The sequence below is a fragment of the Corvus kubaryi genome, unplaced genomic scaffold (assembly GCF_017639235.1).
Source record: "Corvus kubaryi isolate FWS band 111438036 unplaced genomic scaffold, C.kubaryi_AGA036_p1.0 37392, whole genome shotgun sequence".
Taxonomy (NCBI): Eukaryota; Metazoa; Chordata; class Aves; order Passeriformes; family Corvidae; genus Corvus; species Corvus kubaryi.
In genome coordinates, this window is record NW_024581131.1 from 5,101,411 (window position 1) to 5,119,179 (window position 17,769).

Sequence of the window (17,769 nt, forward strand, 5' to 3'; positions counted from 1 at the left end):
GCGGAGGGGCGGCAGCGCGCGTGTGCGGGCGGCCGCGGCCGTGCGGGGGCCGGGCCGGGGCTATGCGAGGTCACGCAGGGCTGCGCGGCCTCCCGCTGCCCGCCGAGCTCCCTCCGCGCGGGGCGGCTGCGGGAGCGGGGAGACGCGCGGGGGGGGCACCGGCGGCTCTCCGGCTCCGGAGACCGGGGAGATTATTAAACTCTCTTCTGCAAAACACTGCGGTGTGCTCGGTCTCGGGAGGGATAAAAATACAGGGAGGAAAAACAAGAAAGCGGAGCCAAAATGGAGTGAGAGTTAATGGTTGGCCTGCAGCCTTCGACTTTCTGTGATTTTTTTTTTTTTTTAATTCTTTTTTCTTCTTCCTTCCCAATTGCTTTTCCCTACAGTAATTGTTTTAAGAGCGCAACTTGGAAAGGTTTTAGCGCTCTGTTGAGCAGTAGGGAATTGGGGCACATGAGGGAACTCGGATTTAGCGTAACTGTACCAGCAGATGTGGCTGCCTCGCCTCCAGCCAGGGGTACTTCAGCAGGGCTGCTGATACGCCAGGTCTCGCTAGGGTGGTGTGGAGCAATCAAGTGTTAAAACAAGGTTTGTGTGGGTGGTTTTAAACAGACACCTCGGGAGACCCGCTGCTTTCAACCCAGGCTTCCTATACAAAGTCTGTAGTTTTCTTCCAAATGCTGGGATGTGCTTGGGAGACGGAGGTCTGTTTTTCTTTGGGTTTGTTTATTGTCAGGTTGTGTGTGTATGTGGGTGGTTTTTGGGTTTTTTTTTTCCTTTTACTTTGCAGGGTTCAGCATGTTGGGTTTTTTATTCCTCCTCTTGCCTTGATTTAGAGTGGAGTTGAGGAGCCTGGGTCGTGGGGTTTTGTTAAGGATGACTTTGTGCTAAGGACATCTGGAGGTATAAAACTGACTGACACTTCTGTTTCGAGTTCCACTGTGCTGTTTTGGACCCAACTTGACAATTTTGGTGGGGGTGAATGGGTCAGAGCTGTAAATCTTGCTCCGTGTTGTTGACACCCACACAAGTTCACTCAGCCTTTCAAAGGGGCTATCCCAGCTCCTGTGAAAATTCATTAAGGGATAAAAGATTTGACACCGCGGGTCCCCTCCCACTGCTGCATGAAATTTGAGAGCCAAAATGTGTCTGCGTGTGTGTCCCAGCGCTCTTTCTGACAGGTGATCTTTTTTTCAGCCTGGCTGGAGGGCTGCTGCTTTGACCAGTCAACCCAGAGTTGTCAGTGTATGTCTTCCCCTTGATTCCTATAGGCTTCAGCACGAGCCCAGCTTGCCTCATGGAGCGCCACAGAAAAGCATTTCTGTACTTTTCTTTTTTTAAATAAAGCAAACACAGCAGGTGAGGTCTTATTTTTAGAGGGACCGAGGAGTTGGTGTGTTTCCAGCAGTGCATACGAGCACTGTACGTGGCCCACCCTCTCCCAGCTCGTGTCCTGGGACTGACCTCTCTGATCCTTCTTTGGATTGTCTTTGCTTTTAAAAGCTGATGAGTGTCTTAGCGGGGCAAAGCGATATCGGCCTCCCTCAGCACGGTTGTGTGAGGGGTCAGGAGAGGTGGGGGGGCACCAGGGGAGGAAGTCTGCCTTGGTGTTACAGCCTGGCTCTGAAAGGGTTAAAGTTGCTCTGCCAAGACATAAAGCAAGTTCAACGTGTTGTGGGAATATCACTTGCCAGTAGACTCCAGTCACCACAGTTCCTGATTTAACAGCTTAACTTGCTGTTAACTTTCCCTGATATACTCCAGGTTTTGGAAGGGAATGCAGAAAGGAGAGAGGAACAATAAAGAAAGGAGTTAAGTGAGGCTACTAAAATGGACTTAAATCCCTTCACTGGGTCCTGCCAGCTGTCTTTAGAAGAGTTAAGCAAGATTGCATTTCCTTTTTTTTTTTAATACAATAAATCAAATGTTTCTGGGCCGCATACCAAAATTTATGCAATACACTCTGACTCCCCAGCGGGGTGAGTAAATGGTACTGAATACCCCATTCACCTTTTTCAGCTTGATTTTTCCACAGGCACGGTAGCTCTCCTGCAGCACATACAGACGTGGGGTGTGGGCAGTGCTTCCCTGCCTGCCCTGGCCCCTGTCCCACAGGCAGAGGAGGCAGGTGCCTCTCTGGGCTCACAGGATGGGAGGCAGAAAGGTGACCCCCGGTGTGGGGCAGAGTGGGCTGCTGATGGGGACGAGCAGTGAAGACAAAAAAAGTGAGGGCTAAAAATAGCAGCAGTATTGCCAGCCTCAGCCATATGAATGTCATGTGAGCCAGGTGCCAAGAATCAGGAGGTATTTTATTTTTTTCAAGCCTGAGCAAAACAGCAAAACCCCTGGTCCTCTTGAATCAGTTTTATTTGCCTGACATCTCAATGGTCAAAAGTTTTGTGTTTTGAAGCTCGCTTCCTCCAAGCTGTGGGTGGTTGGAAATCTCCTTTCTCTTTCAGATGAAAAGAGAGGCTCTTCTGTGGCACAGCATGAGGTGGCTCTTCTGCCTTCAGGTACTGCTGGGCACCTCATCCCTGTGCCTCTGCCTAAGATGCAGGTCCTGGGTGGTTTTCAGCTGCCAAGGCACCTGCCTCTCACGCTGGCTTCCATTATCGGTTTGCTCCTTGACACCTCAGGGCGTCATGGCCCGGTGCCCTGTCTGAGGTTGGGTTGCCCCATGGGCAGGGCCGGCATTCACTTGGCACTTGAGAGGTTGGCACACGCCCACATCCTGCTCCTTCGGGATTGCCACGCTCAGAACCAGGTCAGCTCCCCACTCTCCTGGGGCTGTTTATGGACAGGAGTAATGCAGAGAGGCAGATGTTCAGCATCTCTCACAGGCAGTCATCAGAGTAGCAAAACATCACTCTGCCCATTTGTTTTTGAAGGGGTGGTGTGTGAGGGATGCTGGGATGTGCAAACTGGGGTTTTCCCCTCTGGCACATGCCACTGGGTTTGGGCTGACGACTTTTCTTTCGCCATGCTCCCTTTTAAACACTGCACTGCTCCACAGAGAAACAAGATTTTTTTTCTTTTTGCTGTCCAAATCCAAATTTTACAGACTGGGCCATCTGTCAATTCCCTCCTACGTTGTTCTGTTCATATTAAATTGCAATGAAGGCCAGACTGAAGAAGGAATTAGGTCAGACAGGAGGTTTTGTCTCTGTTTTTGGGGAGATGTTTGTTGCCCGAGAGGCACTATGGTTTGGTTTGCTCAGCACAAGCCTGGATGCAAGGGATGCCTGAGCTGTACTCTGAGACTTGGCAACTGGGCCTTTTAGTGCATTGTGGCCTCTTGTCCCCCAACTCCCCAGCAGCTGGACAGAAACTGTCAATCCAGCTGATTCAGCAGCAGATCCTGAAAAAATCCATTAACGGTCTCGAGTGGGAGGGTGACTCCACTGCAGACCTGCTCTCAGGCTCGCTTCCTGCACGCCACAGGCACTCAGAGAGGACCCTCTTTGTTGGTCCTCTCTGGTGGCTGGGGGCTGCCAAGAGGTGTTTGGGGCACAGTGACATGTGCTGCGAGGCAGGAATACACAGGAGTTCCAAGGCAGCGGCAGCATCCTGCACATGGCAGCTTGCGGCTGAGCTGGTTCCAGTGTCTTTGTGTGGGGTGCTGGGGATGCCAGGAAAGGCAGGAGAGGGGCAGGAAGGATGGAGAGCAAAGCAGACCCTCTCCAGGGAGGGAGAGGCCAGCAGTGTGTGCTGATACCTTATCTGAGTTCTGCGCTGATAATGCTGCTTCAGATGTGGGTTATTCAGAGGCACTTCAGGTGTGATTCCCAGGATGGTACAGGTCACATGTGCAACCAAGAAATTCCTCTTGCATCACTCTCTTGCACACTGTGTGGGGTCCAAGCCCTCCTTAGCGGGAATTAGGCGCTCAGGTTGTTGGGCATCTGGCGCTGCCATTCCCACTGCATCCTAAAGCCTTTGAGCTCTCCCTGGGCACATGAGGAAGAATGGCAGGTCTAGTTGACCCTGCTTTGGCAAGAACGGAATGGTGGTAGCTGTAGCCTCTCTCCTAGCAGAGGCAGGATCTTGTCCTTTTGGGAAGTGGCCCACTTCCCTCTCACTGCCTTACTCCTGTTCCATTTCATGTAAGAGGCTTTCTAATAAAATATGAAGGTTCCCAACCACTGGTGTGAATTTACTCCTGTTCCACAGCTGAGGAGACCATCCCTGCCCTAATGCTTGGACTAGAAACCAAAAGCTGTGCTGTCCCATGTTTCCAGTGGAGAATGAAGTCTCAGAGGTATTCACAGGGCTTAGACTAATCATGCTGAGCAGCCATTCAGTTTGTCATGACAAATGAAGCCCACATGCAACCTGTGCAGCTGGCATGGTGCTTGCAGCAGCCAGGTCGTGGGCTGCAGGTACCCAGCTGTGCCATGACACCCTGTTTTGGGGTGCACCTCGCCATGGCGAGGCAGGTGCAAGCTCTCCTGCATGGGTCTGTTCATCCCTGCATGTGAGGGAGGGAAGGATCAACTGAAAGGTTATTGGGACATGCTGAGCCAGTGATGGCGCCCTGGGAGCCTCTGTAGCCTTTGTGTGAAGGTTGGGGGCTTTTCCTCAGCAGAGTCAGTAGGGCCAAAGGGAGAGGGAAAGGCTTATGGGGTTGGGCTGGGTTGCAGCTCCATCAAGCTGGAGAGAAACTGCAGCTCTGGGTAGTAAATAAAGATGCTCTTTGCTTTGCTGCCTGGTTTCTCATTACACAGCTGCTGGAAGGAGCAGGGAGACGCCAAGGTGACAGCAGAGGGAAGGGCTGGTGGCTGGTGCATGGGCGAAGGTGGACTCAGTTGCCTTTCACACCTGCATGTTAGCCGTGCTCTGGACGACAGCACTGGGGCTCTCCCTCTTCCTGCCGTTTCAGGGACATTTCCTGGCCCGACTTACATGGTGTGTGGGCACCTGGAAAGAGCTTGCAGTGGAGGCAGGGAAGGCTGCCAGGGGCTTGCAGTGCGGCTTGTGCAGGAGCGGGTATTTTCCAAGGAGCACAAGTGTTTTTCCACAGAAGGTATCAAGTCTCCCCGGCATCAAATATCGCCCACTGACAAAATCTCGCTCTCCCCTTGCTTCAGAGCATCTCACCCTTTTCTTTAGACTGAATGTGGAGGAAAAATTGTGTTTGTCACCTGTGCACCCAAGCAACCCCTTCTTGCCGGGGGTGGCTCTGGCCCGGGGGAGGCCAACATGCAGCCTGCTCGTTAGCCACAGTGGCCACAGCCAGCATGAGCCTAAATGGGGACAGGGGATTATGTGAGTGTCCTGAAGTCCCATATCAGCGCCTTCGATGGCAGCACTGGCTGGTGACAAACCCATCACCCTGACAATGAGTGCTGGCACTACCTGGGGACACCAGCAATCGGGATCTGAATGTGAAAAAAAAGGGCTGAAAAAGTGACAGGAGCAGGGTGGTTGGTCTGTTGTCAGCTGGAGGTCTGGCTGCTGATGCTGCAGCACCAGGGTAATGACTCCAGCAGTGAAGGTGATGCTGTGTTCACATTGGGGAGCCCCAGTAAACACCTGTTGGCCACTTGATGCAAGAAATCGAGGTGCTGGTGATAAAACACTGAAGCTTGGCAGCATGGTGCCACAGCCTGGTGCCATCCCTCTGCTCCTACTGTAATATAGAACAAAATCTCTGCGGTGTGCTGAAGGGACCATTGCTGCTGGAAAAGCTGGTCCTGGTCCCATCACTTGCCAATTGGAGACCAGTTTGTTCCCAGGGCTGCTGCCTCTCTTGTCCAGAGCTCTGGAGGCCTTTTTCCAGTCTTGCTGATTTCTGCCAGCACAAGCTGAGCAATATTACGGGCATCAAAACTCGAGCATGAGGAATGCCCCCCACAGCCCACCCAGACCTTGAAACCTCTGTTTTGGCTTTTGCTACTGCTGATCCCTGTCCTCCTGCTGCTCAGGAGAGCTCATGACTTGTAAGCATGATGCATTTCTAGCAGTGACAATTTGAGCTACGTGCTACTAAAAATTCGGGAGCAAGGGTGTCTTTATTGCTGGCAGGACCGTAGCGGGGCCTCGGGGGAGCTGGGCTAATTTCCTGGCTGTGCTGCAGACTTCCCCTGTGACCTTGGGCGAGTCATTTAATCTATCCTGGGCTTCGGCTCCATCTCCGAGCATCCCGGGGGGGTGAGGTAATATTCATTAACTGATATTATTCTCGAGTTGCTCAGATGCTATGGTGATGAAAGCTGGATGTGAAACCTGCTGTCTTGCTTGAATATTAGCAAGGAGAGGGGAAGCTCTGCTTGAGATCAGGCTTGCCACACATCGTCTGCTATTTTGACGTGCTTCTCTTCTTTTTGAGCGTACCTGTCTGGTCAAAACCCAGCATTATTTGGCTGTATGTGCACTGTGAGGCTCATCACTGAGGGACTATAATGCCTTGAACCATCCATGGGTTTTGCCCTGTCCAGTGGGGCAGTAGCACCCTTGCTTTACACCTGCTGACATGGAGGTAAAGCTGTTTGCTGGAGCCAAGTCAGGGGAAGTCTTTGGGCTAGTTAGCAAATATCCAGGGTGTTTCTTTTTTAATGCTCTGCACTGTCTGACACTGTCTTCGCACTCCGTAGTGATGCCTTAGGTGTGTTTCCCATGGGATCACATTGTTCCTGAGAGATGTCTTCTCAGTCCCAACTCTTGTGAGCAAAGACAGCTTGTGCAATCAGCCTCTTGATTGCCTGAGCCTCATCTCTCTCACATGCCCAGGACAAAAGCTGTTCTTCCCAGCTTTTCTCAAAAGCAGCTCTAGGACAGGTTGAAGCTTCACTTGTTTTCACTTTGGATGGACATGTTTTCAGACAGGGCATGAAAACCTGTCATCAGAAGAGGAAAAAAAACCCCTAGTGATAATAATTTGAATGAGTTCCCTTTTAAAAGGGGGGAAAAAATAGTAAAATCCCACTGTTGAAAGAGCAGGGGAAATAAAAGCCTTTTGGAGGTAGGCTGAAGTGGGATTTTCCAATGGAAAAACTGCTTCAATGCAAACCTTGTCTGCCTGGAGCTGCTGCCCGGCAGGCCGAGCGCAGGGAGCTGGCCTCACCCCAGCGGCTGTCGCAGCGCTGCCGGTCCTTCCTTCCTTCCCTGCAGCAGCAGCATCCCGACATGTCTGGGGCGTGCTGTGGGTGGGGGGGCAGGGCCCAGGGGAGGTGGCAGAGAGGGGTCTGTCCCGCGGTGCTAATGCTGTGCCTCTGTCCCCAGGTGCAGAGGATGTGCGCGGCGAGGCGGATGCTGCTGCTGCTCCTCGCGTTCCTGGCCTACGCGCTGGATTCGGCCGCCGCCTACGGCACGGCGGAGACCCTCTGTGGCGGGGAGCTGGTGGACACGCTGCAGTTCGTCTGTGGGGACAGGGGCTTCTACTTCAGTAAGTGCTGGGCAGCTGCCAGCAGCGGGCAGGATGCTGCCCCCACCCCACGCCTTGCCTCAGCAGAGCTGGGCCGGGAGGGAAAGGAGGGGTTTCCCAGCCTGGTGCTTTTCATGATTTCCTTGTATATGGCAGTAGGGCAGGAGGGGAGCAAGAAAATGGGCATGCTCAGGGTGACATGCATCCACTTGGCACTGGTTTGGGGGACTGTCTGGTACCACGGGGAAGCTGAGTCCCACCTATGATGCTCGGGAAAGTCAAATGTCTCTGGGGAACCGTATGTGACTGGTTCACCAGGGATAAGGGCAACTCATTACAATAATGAGGATGTCTGCAGCCACCGCTCTGCTGAGCTTGGGTCCTGGTTTATTTTGAAACTTTGCTGCCTAAGCATTGCATCCTGACAGCAGGCAGGAAGCTGAGCGCTCTCCCTTCCCAGGCAGGCTTTGCTTGGGTATAGCAGCACTTTCTAAGCTGCTCCCAAAATTTCGTGACCTCCCAGCTATCTACTGGTGAACTTGTTGCTGAAGAGTGATGTCTTACCCTTTTGCAGTGCAGCTAATGCAAAAAAATGCAGCATTGCTTTTGTGTGCAGCGTGCAGATGGCTTCAGACCAGCTGGCTGCAGCGGGCTTTCCACCAGGATGCTTTGGGTGTTTGGACCATTGGCAGTGCAATGGATTAGCTGCTAAACAGGAAGGATGAGGAGTAAACCAGTGACAATGGATGCTCAGTGATCTATGAGCAAAGGTGCCTCGAGTGCGATACCTTGTTTTGGTGTTTGCTCTGCTTGGGAGTGGGAAAACACCGTGTCTTGCTCCCCACTGAGGACTGAACCACAGAGTGACTGACTACAGGAAAGATGCAAAGCCAAATGCAGGGGGGAAGAGGATGGAGATACCAGCTGCACATGGTGCCATGCATCTGGCAGTCTTGCCTCTGCCTTGGGAAAAAGGAACTAAAAAGTCACCTTCAAGTAGACAGGGTGCTGTTTTGGAGTAATGGAGTTGAGACCCAGCCTGCCTCTTGTTCCAGTCTGCCTGTGCAGGGAACAACGGGGTGCTACAAAGTTAGGAAACTACTTTGGATGTTCTTTTCCAACCTGGATGTCCCTTCCCAACCTAGATGCTTCGCCAGACTTGTCTGGTGCTGCCTGCTGAGGTTGGGCAGAGAGAGGCACAGGGATCCCACACACAGAAAAGCAGGGTTCAGGCTGTGTAGTTTTGGGCAGGTGGTCGGGCTGCAGGTGGCTTTGCAGCTCTCTGTGGGGGTGATCACCCATCCCAACTGAGCAGCAGGATCTTCTCATGGCTCCCTGGGTGTTGTGGGCAGGTGGCACTTTTGGGGTGCTCTGGGTGCACTTCCTTGCTGTGATGGAGCCAAGCAGCGAGGGTTTGCATGTCAGCTGCCCTTCCTCTTTTCATCTCCCCCTTCCCTTACTGGTAAGGAGGCAAGTGCTTCTCCCGCTTTCACAGCTCTTCCTCTCCCTCTATATGTAGAGGAGCATCTGTCTCCCTCCCTGCTTTCTCTTCCCTCCTCCTTCTCTCTGGGGATGAAAGGGAATGGGGCTTTTGTTTTAAGGTCAAACTGACCTCCTTTCACCTCAAATAACCCAGCTGCCCAGGCCAAAATAAAAACACTTTTGAAGGCAGACAAGTCTCTTGGTGCCAAGTGGCCAGTCTGGTGCTTGCAAGGGGGTTCTTGCTTTATTTCTTTTTGTCCTCTCTCATCCCCCTTCCCTACTTCACCTTTTTGAATATTTCTGGTGAGCCCAGGTACTGGGGAGGAAGCGTAGTCCAATATTTTAACCCTTTCAGCACCTGACCAGCCTGTGCTATGCAGGGCTGAAGACGTTTGGGCAATGCCTCTACTTAATGAAGGTTTTGGACATCCCCATTTCACTTAATTTTTCCCTCTCTACTTCCCTCAGTTGGCCTCATAAGTGATTATTTCTGACCATGTTCATCTTCAATGCTAAACCCACATGGCTACACAGTCGTCACCATGTAGATGCAATAGGGCACAGTTATGTTGCACAGTTGTGGGTTTATGCCTTAAAACCAGGCCTAGGTTTGTCTTGAGCATCTCACAGCATGGGATGTGTGCTCTGATGAGCAGCCTGTGCTAAAGCAGCTGTTCACACAGGAAATAAGTGAATTGGGCAGCCTTGTCCTGTGCGTATCTGAGGGCCCCGCTTGCTGGACGAGGGTTGTTGAAGCGTCTGACTGGTAATATTGGAAAAAACAAAAATTGTATGAATATCTGTTATTTTTTTTCTGAAGCAGTTATTTAAGAACTTGTGATGCTCTGCATTCTTGCAAGACAGCACTTTGCTAGCAAAGATAGCTGTGAAGTACAGTGCTCTTTGCATCAGTGCAAGGGGGATGCATGTACAGATGGTGTCCTGGGAGGCATCGCAGGTGCTTGGGGCTGAGAATGTTGAAGCTGCCTCCAAGTGCTGGGGCTGCAGAAGAGCTGCACTAACAGGGACAGGGGCAGGCAGCACTGAGATTACCCAGCCATGCAGCACAGTGGACATGGTGATGCCAGCCCTGTATCATATGCCAGGCATGCCTGGGCAGGCTACAGCTGAACCTGAGCACGCTTTGCTGTGCACCAGTGATGCCTCCTCTCTGTGACTTTTAAGGCTTTTGGCTTGGCCGGCAGCTGCTGTCAAGTGGTGGCTTCCTGCCGTGGCTCTGTGGCAGGGTTGGGAGCCCTGCTCCCCAGCACCCACCCAAGGACAGCGGCACAGCTCATGCAGGGATGCTGAGTCCAGCCTGGAAAAGCCCAGCAGGTCTAGAGGAAGCTTCGGCCCTGAAGCTGCTGTCATGCAGCTCTGGCAGGGAGGGAGAAGGGGCTGCAAGGGGAGAGGCGGCCGACTTCTCTGTAAACAACAGCTCCTGTTTCCTCCTTTCCAACAGCTGATAAGAATTTAGCTCTTTGCAGCCGCTTGTGCTGACGGGGCACATTCTTGCGCACCCGCCGCTCCTCCGAATAATACTAGGAAAAAGCAGCGGGGAAAGTGCGGTGCCGGGGTGGGGGAGGGCCAGGCCGGGGGCACTGGGACGGGGCCCGGTGCTGCACAAAGGCCCCCTTGTTGCTCCCAACATTCCTGCGACAGGGGCACGGGGACTGTTTACACCCAAAGTCCCCTTCCACTCGGCTGACCGCCTGATTGACCGGAGGAGAGGGGACCCAGCCAGGGTGGCACCAGCACCGTGCACCCCTCCCCGCAGCATCTGTTCGGCCCCAGCGAGAGTGGGGAGCCAGGAGCTGTGGGGTGTTTATGCTAGGGAAGGGAGCCTCCTGTCCCCCATGGCTGTGGCAGTGCCACTGCCTCTGACACAGTGGTGTAGCTGAGCTGCAGGTATGTGGCCTCTGGGTTCTCCCAGGAACGGGTTTGGCTTTGTGCCCCTTCTGAGGTGCTCTGTCAGGTTAGCCTGTACCTGGACAGGAGTAACCCCAGGCAGCTGGAGGGCTTCACACTGCTGGACTTTGCATCACTGGACTTTGCATCTCAGGGCTTGTCCCCTCAGCAGCGCTGTAGAAGGTTTTGGTGAAGCTCAGTTTTGGGAAAAAGGGAGCCTAGCCATTCACTGAAGGCTGAGAGGAAGCGCATTTCCTCAGGAGGAAGCGGTCGTGGCTGTGATGGGAAGTAGCTCGCGTGCCCCGGCAATGCCCCAGCCTGCTGCCCACACAGTTCTCCCCTGCGGGCAAGGGACAGAGTGGCAAAACCCTCCCTGGGTTGGGCAGTGGCAGCGAAGTGAGATGCCACCCATGGGCAAAAGCCAGGAAATTCAGCTTTTAGTCCCTGTGTAAATCGTGTTACAGAACAAACACGCTTCCCAATCCAGGTCAGCAGCAATATTTCTGTTAGCCATCAATGTCCTGTTGTCTCCAGGTACTTTCTGTGACTAAATCCCTGTTTGTTTTGTTTGCTTATTTTTTTTCCTAAAGTAACTCTCCCCCAGAGGATTGTAGTGGCATTTGGCAAGGTCTGTACGGACAATTATGTAATGGGAAATGTGCCCTATCGGAGAGTTGTGGTGGAGCTGGCAGTGGTGCCCGCAAGGGGAATGGCTTGCAGCAGCTTTATGCAGGAGAGAAAGGGCAGCACATTGGGGCTGGGGGCCACACATGTGCCTGATGGGCAGGCAAGGGCAGCAATCAGGAAGGAAGAGGCCATACCACAGTGGTGGTCCCTGCTGGGAGCTCACCCTGGCAGTGCCACACCTGGGCATTTGCAAACACACACTGACATGATCTTCCCGTGTGTACACATGCCAGAAATTGCCCTTGATGGCACAGCAGTGAATATGGTCCTGCTTTCCTTGTTGTTTTTTTCCTCCCCTCTTCTTTCCAAACAAACACATAATTGCAAGTGGGAAACTTCTGTTTTTGAGAGGAGATACGTAACCTTTGAAAACCTCAACTTCTCCTCAAACCATGTGTGTCATCACTTGTGCAACCTTCTGTTCAGAGGGAGTGTGAATGTAGCCCTTAGGGGATATGCTAGCAAGAGGGGGGGGGGCTTGAATTTTTTCTCTTTCCCTTCTAAACTCTCCTTCTGCCCCTGTCAGGATGCCTTTGTGGAGCAGCTTAATGCTTCAGCAGCCTGCCATGGATTGAGTTGGGCACTGGGATTGATAGGAGCTGAGCAGGGACCATGTGCAGTGCAGGATGCTGGTGGCAGTGCGCCTCTCCCACGGATCTTACTGGGCATTTCATGCACAGAGATACATGCAGCTGGCCCCAGGCTGGCTCCTGTCCCCATCTCCTTTACCATCACCACTTGGGCTGCCTACTCTGGCACTGCTTGAGCTGTGGACACCCAACACACCTGTCCTGCCTTTCAGGGGAGGACCCAATCCAGTGTGTTTATTGACCACAAGAGAGAAAGTAAAACTCCTAACAGTGTTCCCTTCGATGAACCTTTGCCAAGGGGGAACCATCCTTCTCACCTCCCTGCAGGGCTGGTTAAATGTCGTGCCTGAAATTCTTCTAGAGAAAAAGAAAAGGAAGGTGGTGGCACAGGGGGACGAATGTGGAAAACAAAGCATTTGAAATTACTCCCAAAGGCGGGTCTCATGGTATGGATCAGCTGCCCCATCACCCAGCACCCAGATGCTGTGTCTGTGTGACCTCTGAGCATGGTGGAAGTACACCAGCATGGACCAGAGGGCTCCTAGCCTATGGGAACATGACTGATTTTAGTAGAGAGCAGGTGCCCTGCTGCCAGGGCTATTACAGAGCCATCAATGAGGCACTGTTGTGGTGTTTTCCATGCCTGCATTGCACATGTGGGGCTGCACTGAACTCGCAGGACCACATCCCGCATTCATATCTGTACTGCACATCTGGGGCTGCTTCTCACGTGTGGAGTTGCACTGTATGCATAGAGACCTGTGCTTTGCACTTTGTCCCGAGGCACTTTGGATGGGCATCCAGGGTGGGATACCCTCCAGAGAAAGTGGTCAGCTCCACGTAAGCCGGCCTTAGATCTTCACTGAGGCCTAATACTTGAGTGCCTGCTTCATCAGGAGTGCAAGGGGTGGGGATGATGGGTCATGCACAGGACCAATGTGGAGGGTCGTGTGTGTTCCTGTGGGCCAGCTGGGAGGTGAGGGCTCGGCACTCTGTGGTGAGCATGGTTAGGCATTGCACTTACACCACTCGCTCTCAGTTTTTCCCATGCCCAGAACCTCCTGGCTGGGATGTGGTACCGGATCCTGTTTGCAAGCCTCACTGTTGCTGGCCCCTGTTTCCCTCCCTGGGAGCACCTTGCGCTGGGAAGAGGTGCTCATGGCAGACTACAGAAGCCTGGCTGCAAATCCCACAAACAGCACAAGAGCATAACATGCTACGTGCAAAAGCATGGAGAAAATCCTTTTGTTTTGGGCCAGTTTACATTTTGGAAGTCACAATTCCCAAGCAAATTTGCTTTGCATCAGAAATTCAACTTTACCCGTCTCTTTTACTTCAAGAGGGGGAGGAAACACAGTAAAACTGATGTAAGCTTTTCCTCTGGAGCGCTTTGGCCATATCATTAAGCAGTGATATGAAATGCACTCGGTCATTGCTGCACCAGACATAGGCTTTTGCATCCGTCTGCAGGCAGAAATGGGAGAGGAACCCTTATTAAAAGATTAAGTTTAATAGCTATTCTTGGCGGGTGTGGGAGCCTGTATTCTTTCTGCAGCTGTCTCAGAGCTGTCCCATCTGGTAAAATTTAGCCGCCTTGGTTCACTTCACCTGCCTGAGTGTTGATCTGGCGGAGGGAGGTTGGCAGCCGCAATGCTGTGCTGCTTCTTTCTAATAAAATTCGCTTGCCAGGATCAACATCAGAGACGGTCGCAGTAATCGGCGCAGCGCCGGCGGTCAGGCTGGGCTTGAGCTTCCTTGCCTCAGCTGTGCCCAAGAAGGCCACCCATGCCAGAGATACAGGAGGGAGATAAACCCCATCATTTAAAGTGCCTTTAAACTGCTGCTGGAGGCACGTGTTGGCATCCAATATCATTTGTCTGGGAAAGTCTTAACATGAGACTTGGCTGGTTTGTAGGCACATGTCAGCTGGCATGGGAGAAGTGCTGCTGGTTTTGAAGCATGTGGAGCCCACCAATCTCTGGTGGCTGGAGGTGGAGCAGGTGCTATGGAGCTGGGGAGAGGGTCCAGCACAGGTTGGTGGCTAATGCCAGGATCTCTGCTGTTGCAGGTAGACCAGTGGGACGAAATAACCGGCGGATCAACCGGGGGATCGTGGAGGAGTGCTGCTTCCGGAGCTGCGACCTGGCTCTGCTGGAAACATACTGTGCCAAGTCCGTCAAGTCGGAGCGTGACCTCTCTGCCACCTCCCTGTCGAGCCTGCCAGCACTCAGCAAGGTGAGGAGGCTGCGCAGGGATGGTGGTCCTCCTCGGAAATAGAGAGAGAAAAGACAGGAATGCTGTGGGTGGAGAGGACAAACTCCAGCTTCAAGGTCTGATATTTCGGCAGAGCTTTTGAGAGACAGCCACCATTGGCAAGTCGTGCCAAATAGCCTGCCAACAGTCAGCGCCTAGTAAGGTGGGGAACCAGAGGTGGGCTGGGTCAAGGAGTCATGGAATGGTTTGGGTTGGAAGTGACCTTTAAAGGTCATCTAGTGTAACTGCCCTGCAATAAGCATCAACCGGATCAGGTTTCTCAGAGCCCTGTCCAACCCTTCTGTGACTGTTTCCAGGGATGAGGCAGTATTTCCATGGGAGGGATGGAGGTCCAAGAAGGGAATCCCCATCTGGAGAGTGGGCAGGCCTGAGTGGAGGCTAATATTGCTATCCTTCTCCTCGCAGGAGAGCTTCCAGAAGCCCTCGCACGGCAAGTACTCCAAGTACGACGTGTGGCAGAAGAAGAGCTCGCAGCGGCAGCAGCGGGACGTGCCCAACTTCCTGCGGGCTCGCCAGTACCGGTGGCAGGCAGAGGGGCTGCAAGCGGCCGAGGAAGCCAAGGTGCTGCACCGTCCCCTCATCTCCCTGCCCAGCCAGAGGCCCCCAGCGGCGCGAGCCTCCCCGGAAACGGCTGGCCCCCAGAAATGAACCCTGACCAGCTGTCTCGATTTTTGATCTCCTGGGGAGGACGGGAGGACTGGCGATTCCCGACCCCCAAGCCCCTCCGTCCCCGGGGCCGCTGAGCCGAGGAGCGGGGCGGCGGGGCACCCTCGCGCCGCTCCGGCCCCAACCAAACAACTGACACAGCAAGGAGGGGATGGCGGCAGCGGTGGCGAGCAGCACCGCTCCCACGGCATCTTCCTTTTGGGGTGGGGGGGAGGGTTGTTTCGTTTCCCACACCTGTTTCATTCCCCCGCGCCCCCAGTATTTCCAAACCTGTACTTGCAAAGGGACAGTTTGGCACTTGAACTTTTTGCTGCTGGGTGCTGCGTGACATCCCTGGTGCCAACGCCAGAAGACAAAAGAAAGAGCAAGAGGGAAAAAGGATATGAAGTTAAATTCTTTTTTTAATCTTTTTTTTCTCGAGAAGAGTCCATTCCGTGTCTTTCTTGACAATAAAGTGAAAAAAACAATAGAACGGGGAGAAACATTGAGGGATAAAAATCTTTTGCCTCATTCCCACCCCACTTTTTTTCTTCTTTTTTGTTTGTTTTTTTTTTCTTTTGGTTTTTCTTATTTTTATAACTTTCTTTTGCACCTTTAAAAGAAAAATGTACCTGAGAAGAAGTTCGGAGGAGCCCCCATCTGCGTTTTTGTGTGTGTGCTTCATTACAAGATTCCAAATCGACTTGCACCTTTTTGAAATCACCGATGACGGGAGAAAGAGAGGAAGAGGAGAGAGAAAGCAAGAAAGAGAGAGGGAAAAGGAAAGGGGAAAGAAGAAAAAAAAGAAAAAAAGTGAGCTGATGCTCACTTTAAATGGAGGAGGCGTCTGCATTGCACATTTGCCACGGATTTAGTTGATTTATATATATAATATATTATATAACTTTTTTGGCAAAAAAGCACTATTTTTATGGGACATTTTGTGTAGTATCTGAAGAGGGATTGTAATGTTTAAAATGTGTTATGGTGCTAAAGTAAGTTGGAAGGGAAAAATCCCAGAAATAGCAAGGGAGGGTGGGGAGGGAAGGACAAGATAGCGAATACTGAACTTGAAATTTTAGCTTTTCGTTTTAGGAAAAGTGTGATAAATGTGTTTCTTTTCTCTTCTGAAATATAGCTTGGTCATGACCATATGAGCTAGTTGGCTGTTACTCATGTACACAGATGCACGCACACACAGAAATACATCGACACACATCCTTTTTTTTGTTTTAAAAAAACAAAACAACACAACCACCGCGACTTAGACTAAAAGGGAACTGTTCTGGAGAAAAACTATTTTGAATGGTGAAGGTGTTGCCAGTTAGAACTCAAGGCCCTGCTTCTGCACAGACCCCCTGGCCGAGCTTGGCTTCCCGAGCCATGGGGAATCTTGCTCTTCCCCACCGCTGCTCGAGTGCCGATGGTGCAGCAAGCAGGCGCGCGAGCAGCCCTCACCCCAAGCCCTCGCAGAAGCAGCAGTTCCACCCCTGCCATCTCCTTTTCCTTCTCTTGCCCTTTGTATCCCTCTCGCTGGACCCTCACGTCCCTGCTCCGCACCCCCTGCCCTCCTCCCCTCGCTGCCCTGCCAGGGGCTGTGCAGGAGGAGGGGCCCACCTGCCCCAGGGTGGCCGCAGGGCTGGGACCGCTGCATGGGATGGGGGGAAAGGCAAGTCTTTGGCTTGAAGCTCGGGACTCGGTGAGCGGATGGGTTTGAGAGGTGGGCAGAGGGCTGTAAAATAGGTTGGGTTTAAAATAATATATATTATCTGTCTAGGAACCGTAAAAGGGGGGGAATCAATTACATCTCCCTAATATACTCTCACTTGCTAATAAAATGGGGACACTCTGTTAACCAGTTCTGTACTTGCTTTGTCTTATATATCCATACATTTAAAACATAAAAAAAAAAGACTACTTGAATTGTATTCTATTTCGTGGTTTGGAGGGGAGGGCTAGGGGCAGTCTTGAGAGGGGGAGGATTTTAATGTATAATCCTTTTGTTTGTTATTACCTTGCAATGTTGAGCCATGAAGCCTTTGTTTAAAAAAAATGGCACTGCAATACACAACAAAGAAAATCCTTTATTTATTTTATTAAATATATATGGAAAAGAATGAAAATCAGTCCAAATTTGGGGGGGGGGAGGGGAGGGGAAGGGAAGTGGGTGGGAAGACAGAATAAAAACAGAGAAATTGCAAATAATTGACTTTTTTTTTTCCTTTTCATGTGTCTTTTTTTAAAAGAAACTTAGTTTTTATTTTTTAAAAAGAGAAGTGAAAGCTTTCCTGGATGCTTTGTACCAAAAAAGAAAAAATTAAAAAAAAAAAAAAAAGGAAAGGAAAATCTGTTAAGCAAATAAATATCCATCCAGAATATGAAGCCTGACTTTTTCTTTTACTTTTCATTTATTTTTGCTCCTGGGGTGAGAGTTGGGTGGGAAGAAGGCCACGCCAAGAGCCACTCCCTGTGGAGGAACAGAGTGCGCTGCAGCTCCTCTTTTGGAGCTCAAAATTACAAAAGGGCCTGTGGTACCCTTAAACACAACCATGAAACTTCAATCCTGTGGTAGGTGCCCCCCTGAAACCCCCAATCATCTGTGCAGTGATTCTTGGTGAGATCTGGAGGTGTTTCCCAGCAGCTGTGGGGATTTGCTGAGCTTTTACCAGTTTGAGCTGTTCCCAGAGACCTGAAAGCTGGATGGGAACTGAAGATGGCAAAAAAGAACAAAGAGATGCTGTGTCTAGGTTAGGTTTCCTGACAGATGGTGTTTCCCTGGTTTCTTGGGGTAGATATAGCTTCTCTTTAAGTTTTTTAGGA

General features: G+C 51.7%; 1 protein-coding gene across 1 annotated transcript in view; it reads left to right on the forward strand.

Moving 5' to 3' along the window:
* The window catches only part of IGF2 (insulin like growth factor 2), an 18,335-nt gene extending 1,004 nt beyond the window's left edge, over nucleotides 1-17,331 (forward strand). The window contains exons 2-4 of the mRNA XM_042038586.1: nucleotides 7,222-7,384; nucleotides 14,099-14,265; nucleotides 14,710-17,331. Coding sequence (XP_041894520.1) covers nucleotides 7,222-7,384; nucleotides 14,099-14,265; nucleotides 14,710-14,952 — 573 coding nt within the window. The 3' untranslated portion in view covers nucleotides 14,953-17,331. The remainder of the gene's footprint in view (nucleotides 1-7,221; nucleotides 7,385-14,098; nucleotides 14,266-14,709) is intronic.
* Nucleotides 17,332-17,769: the final 438 nt, after the last annotated feature.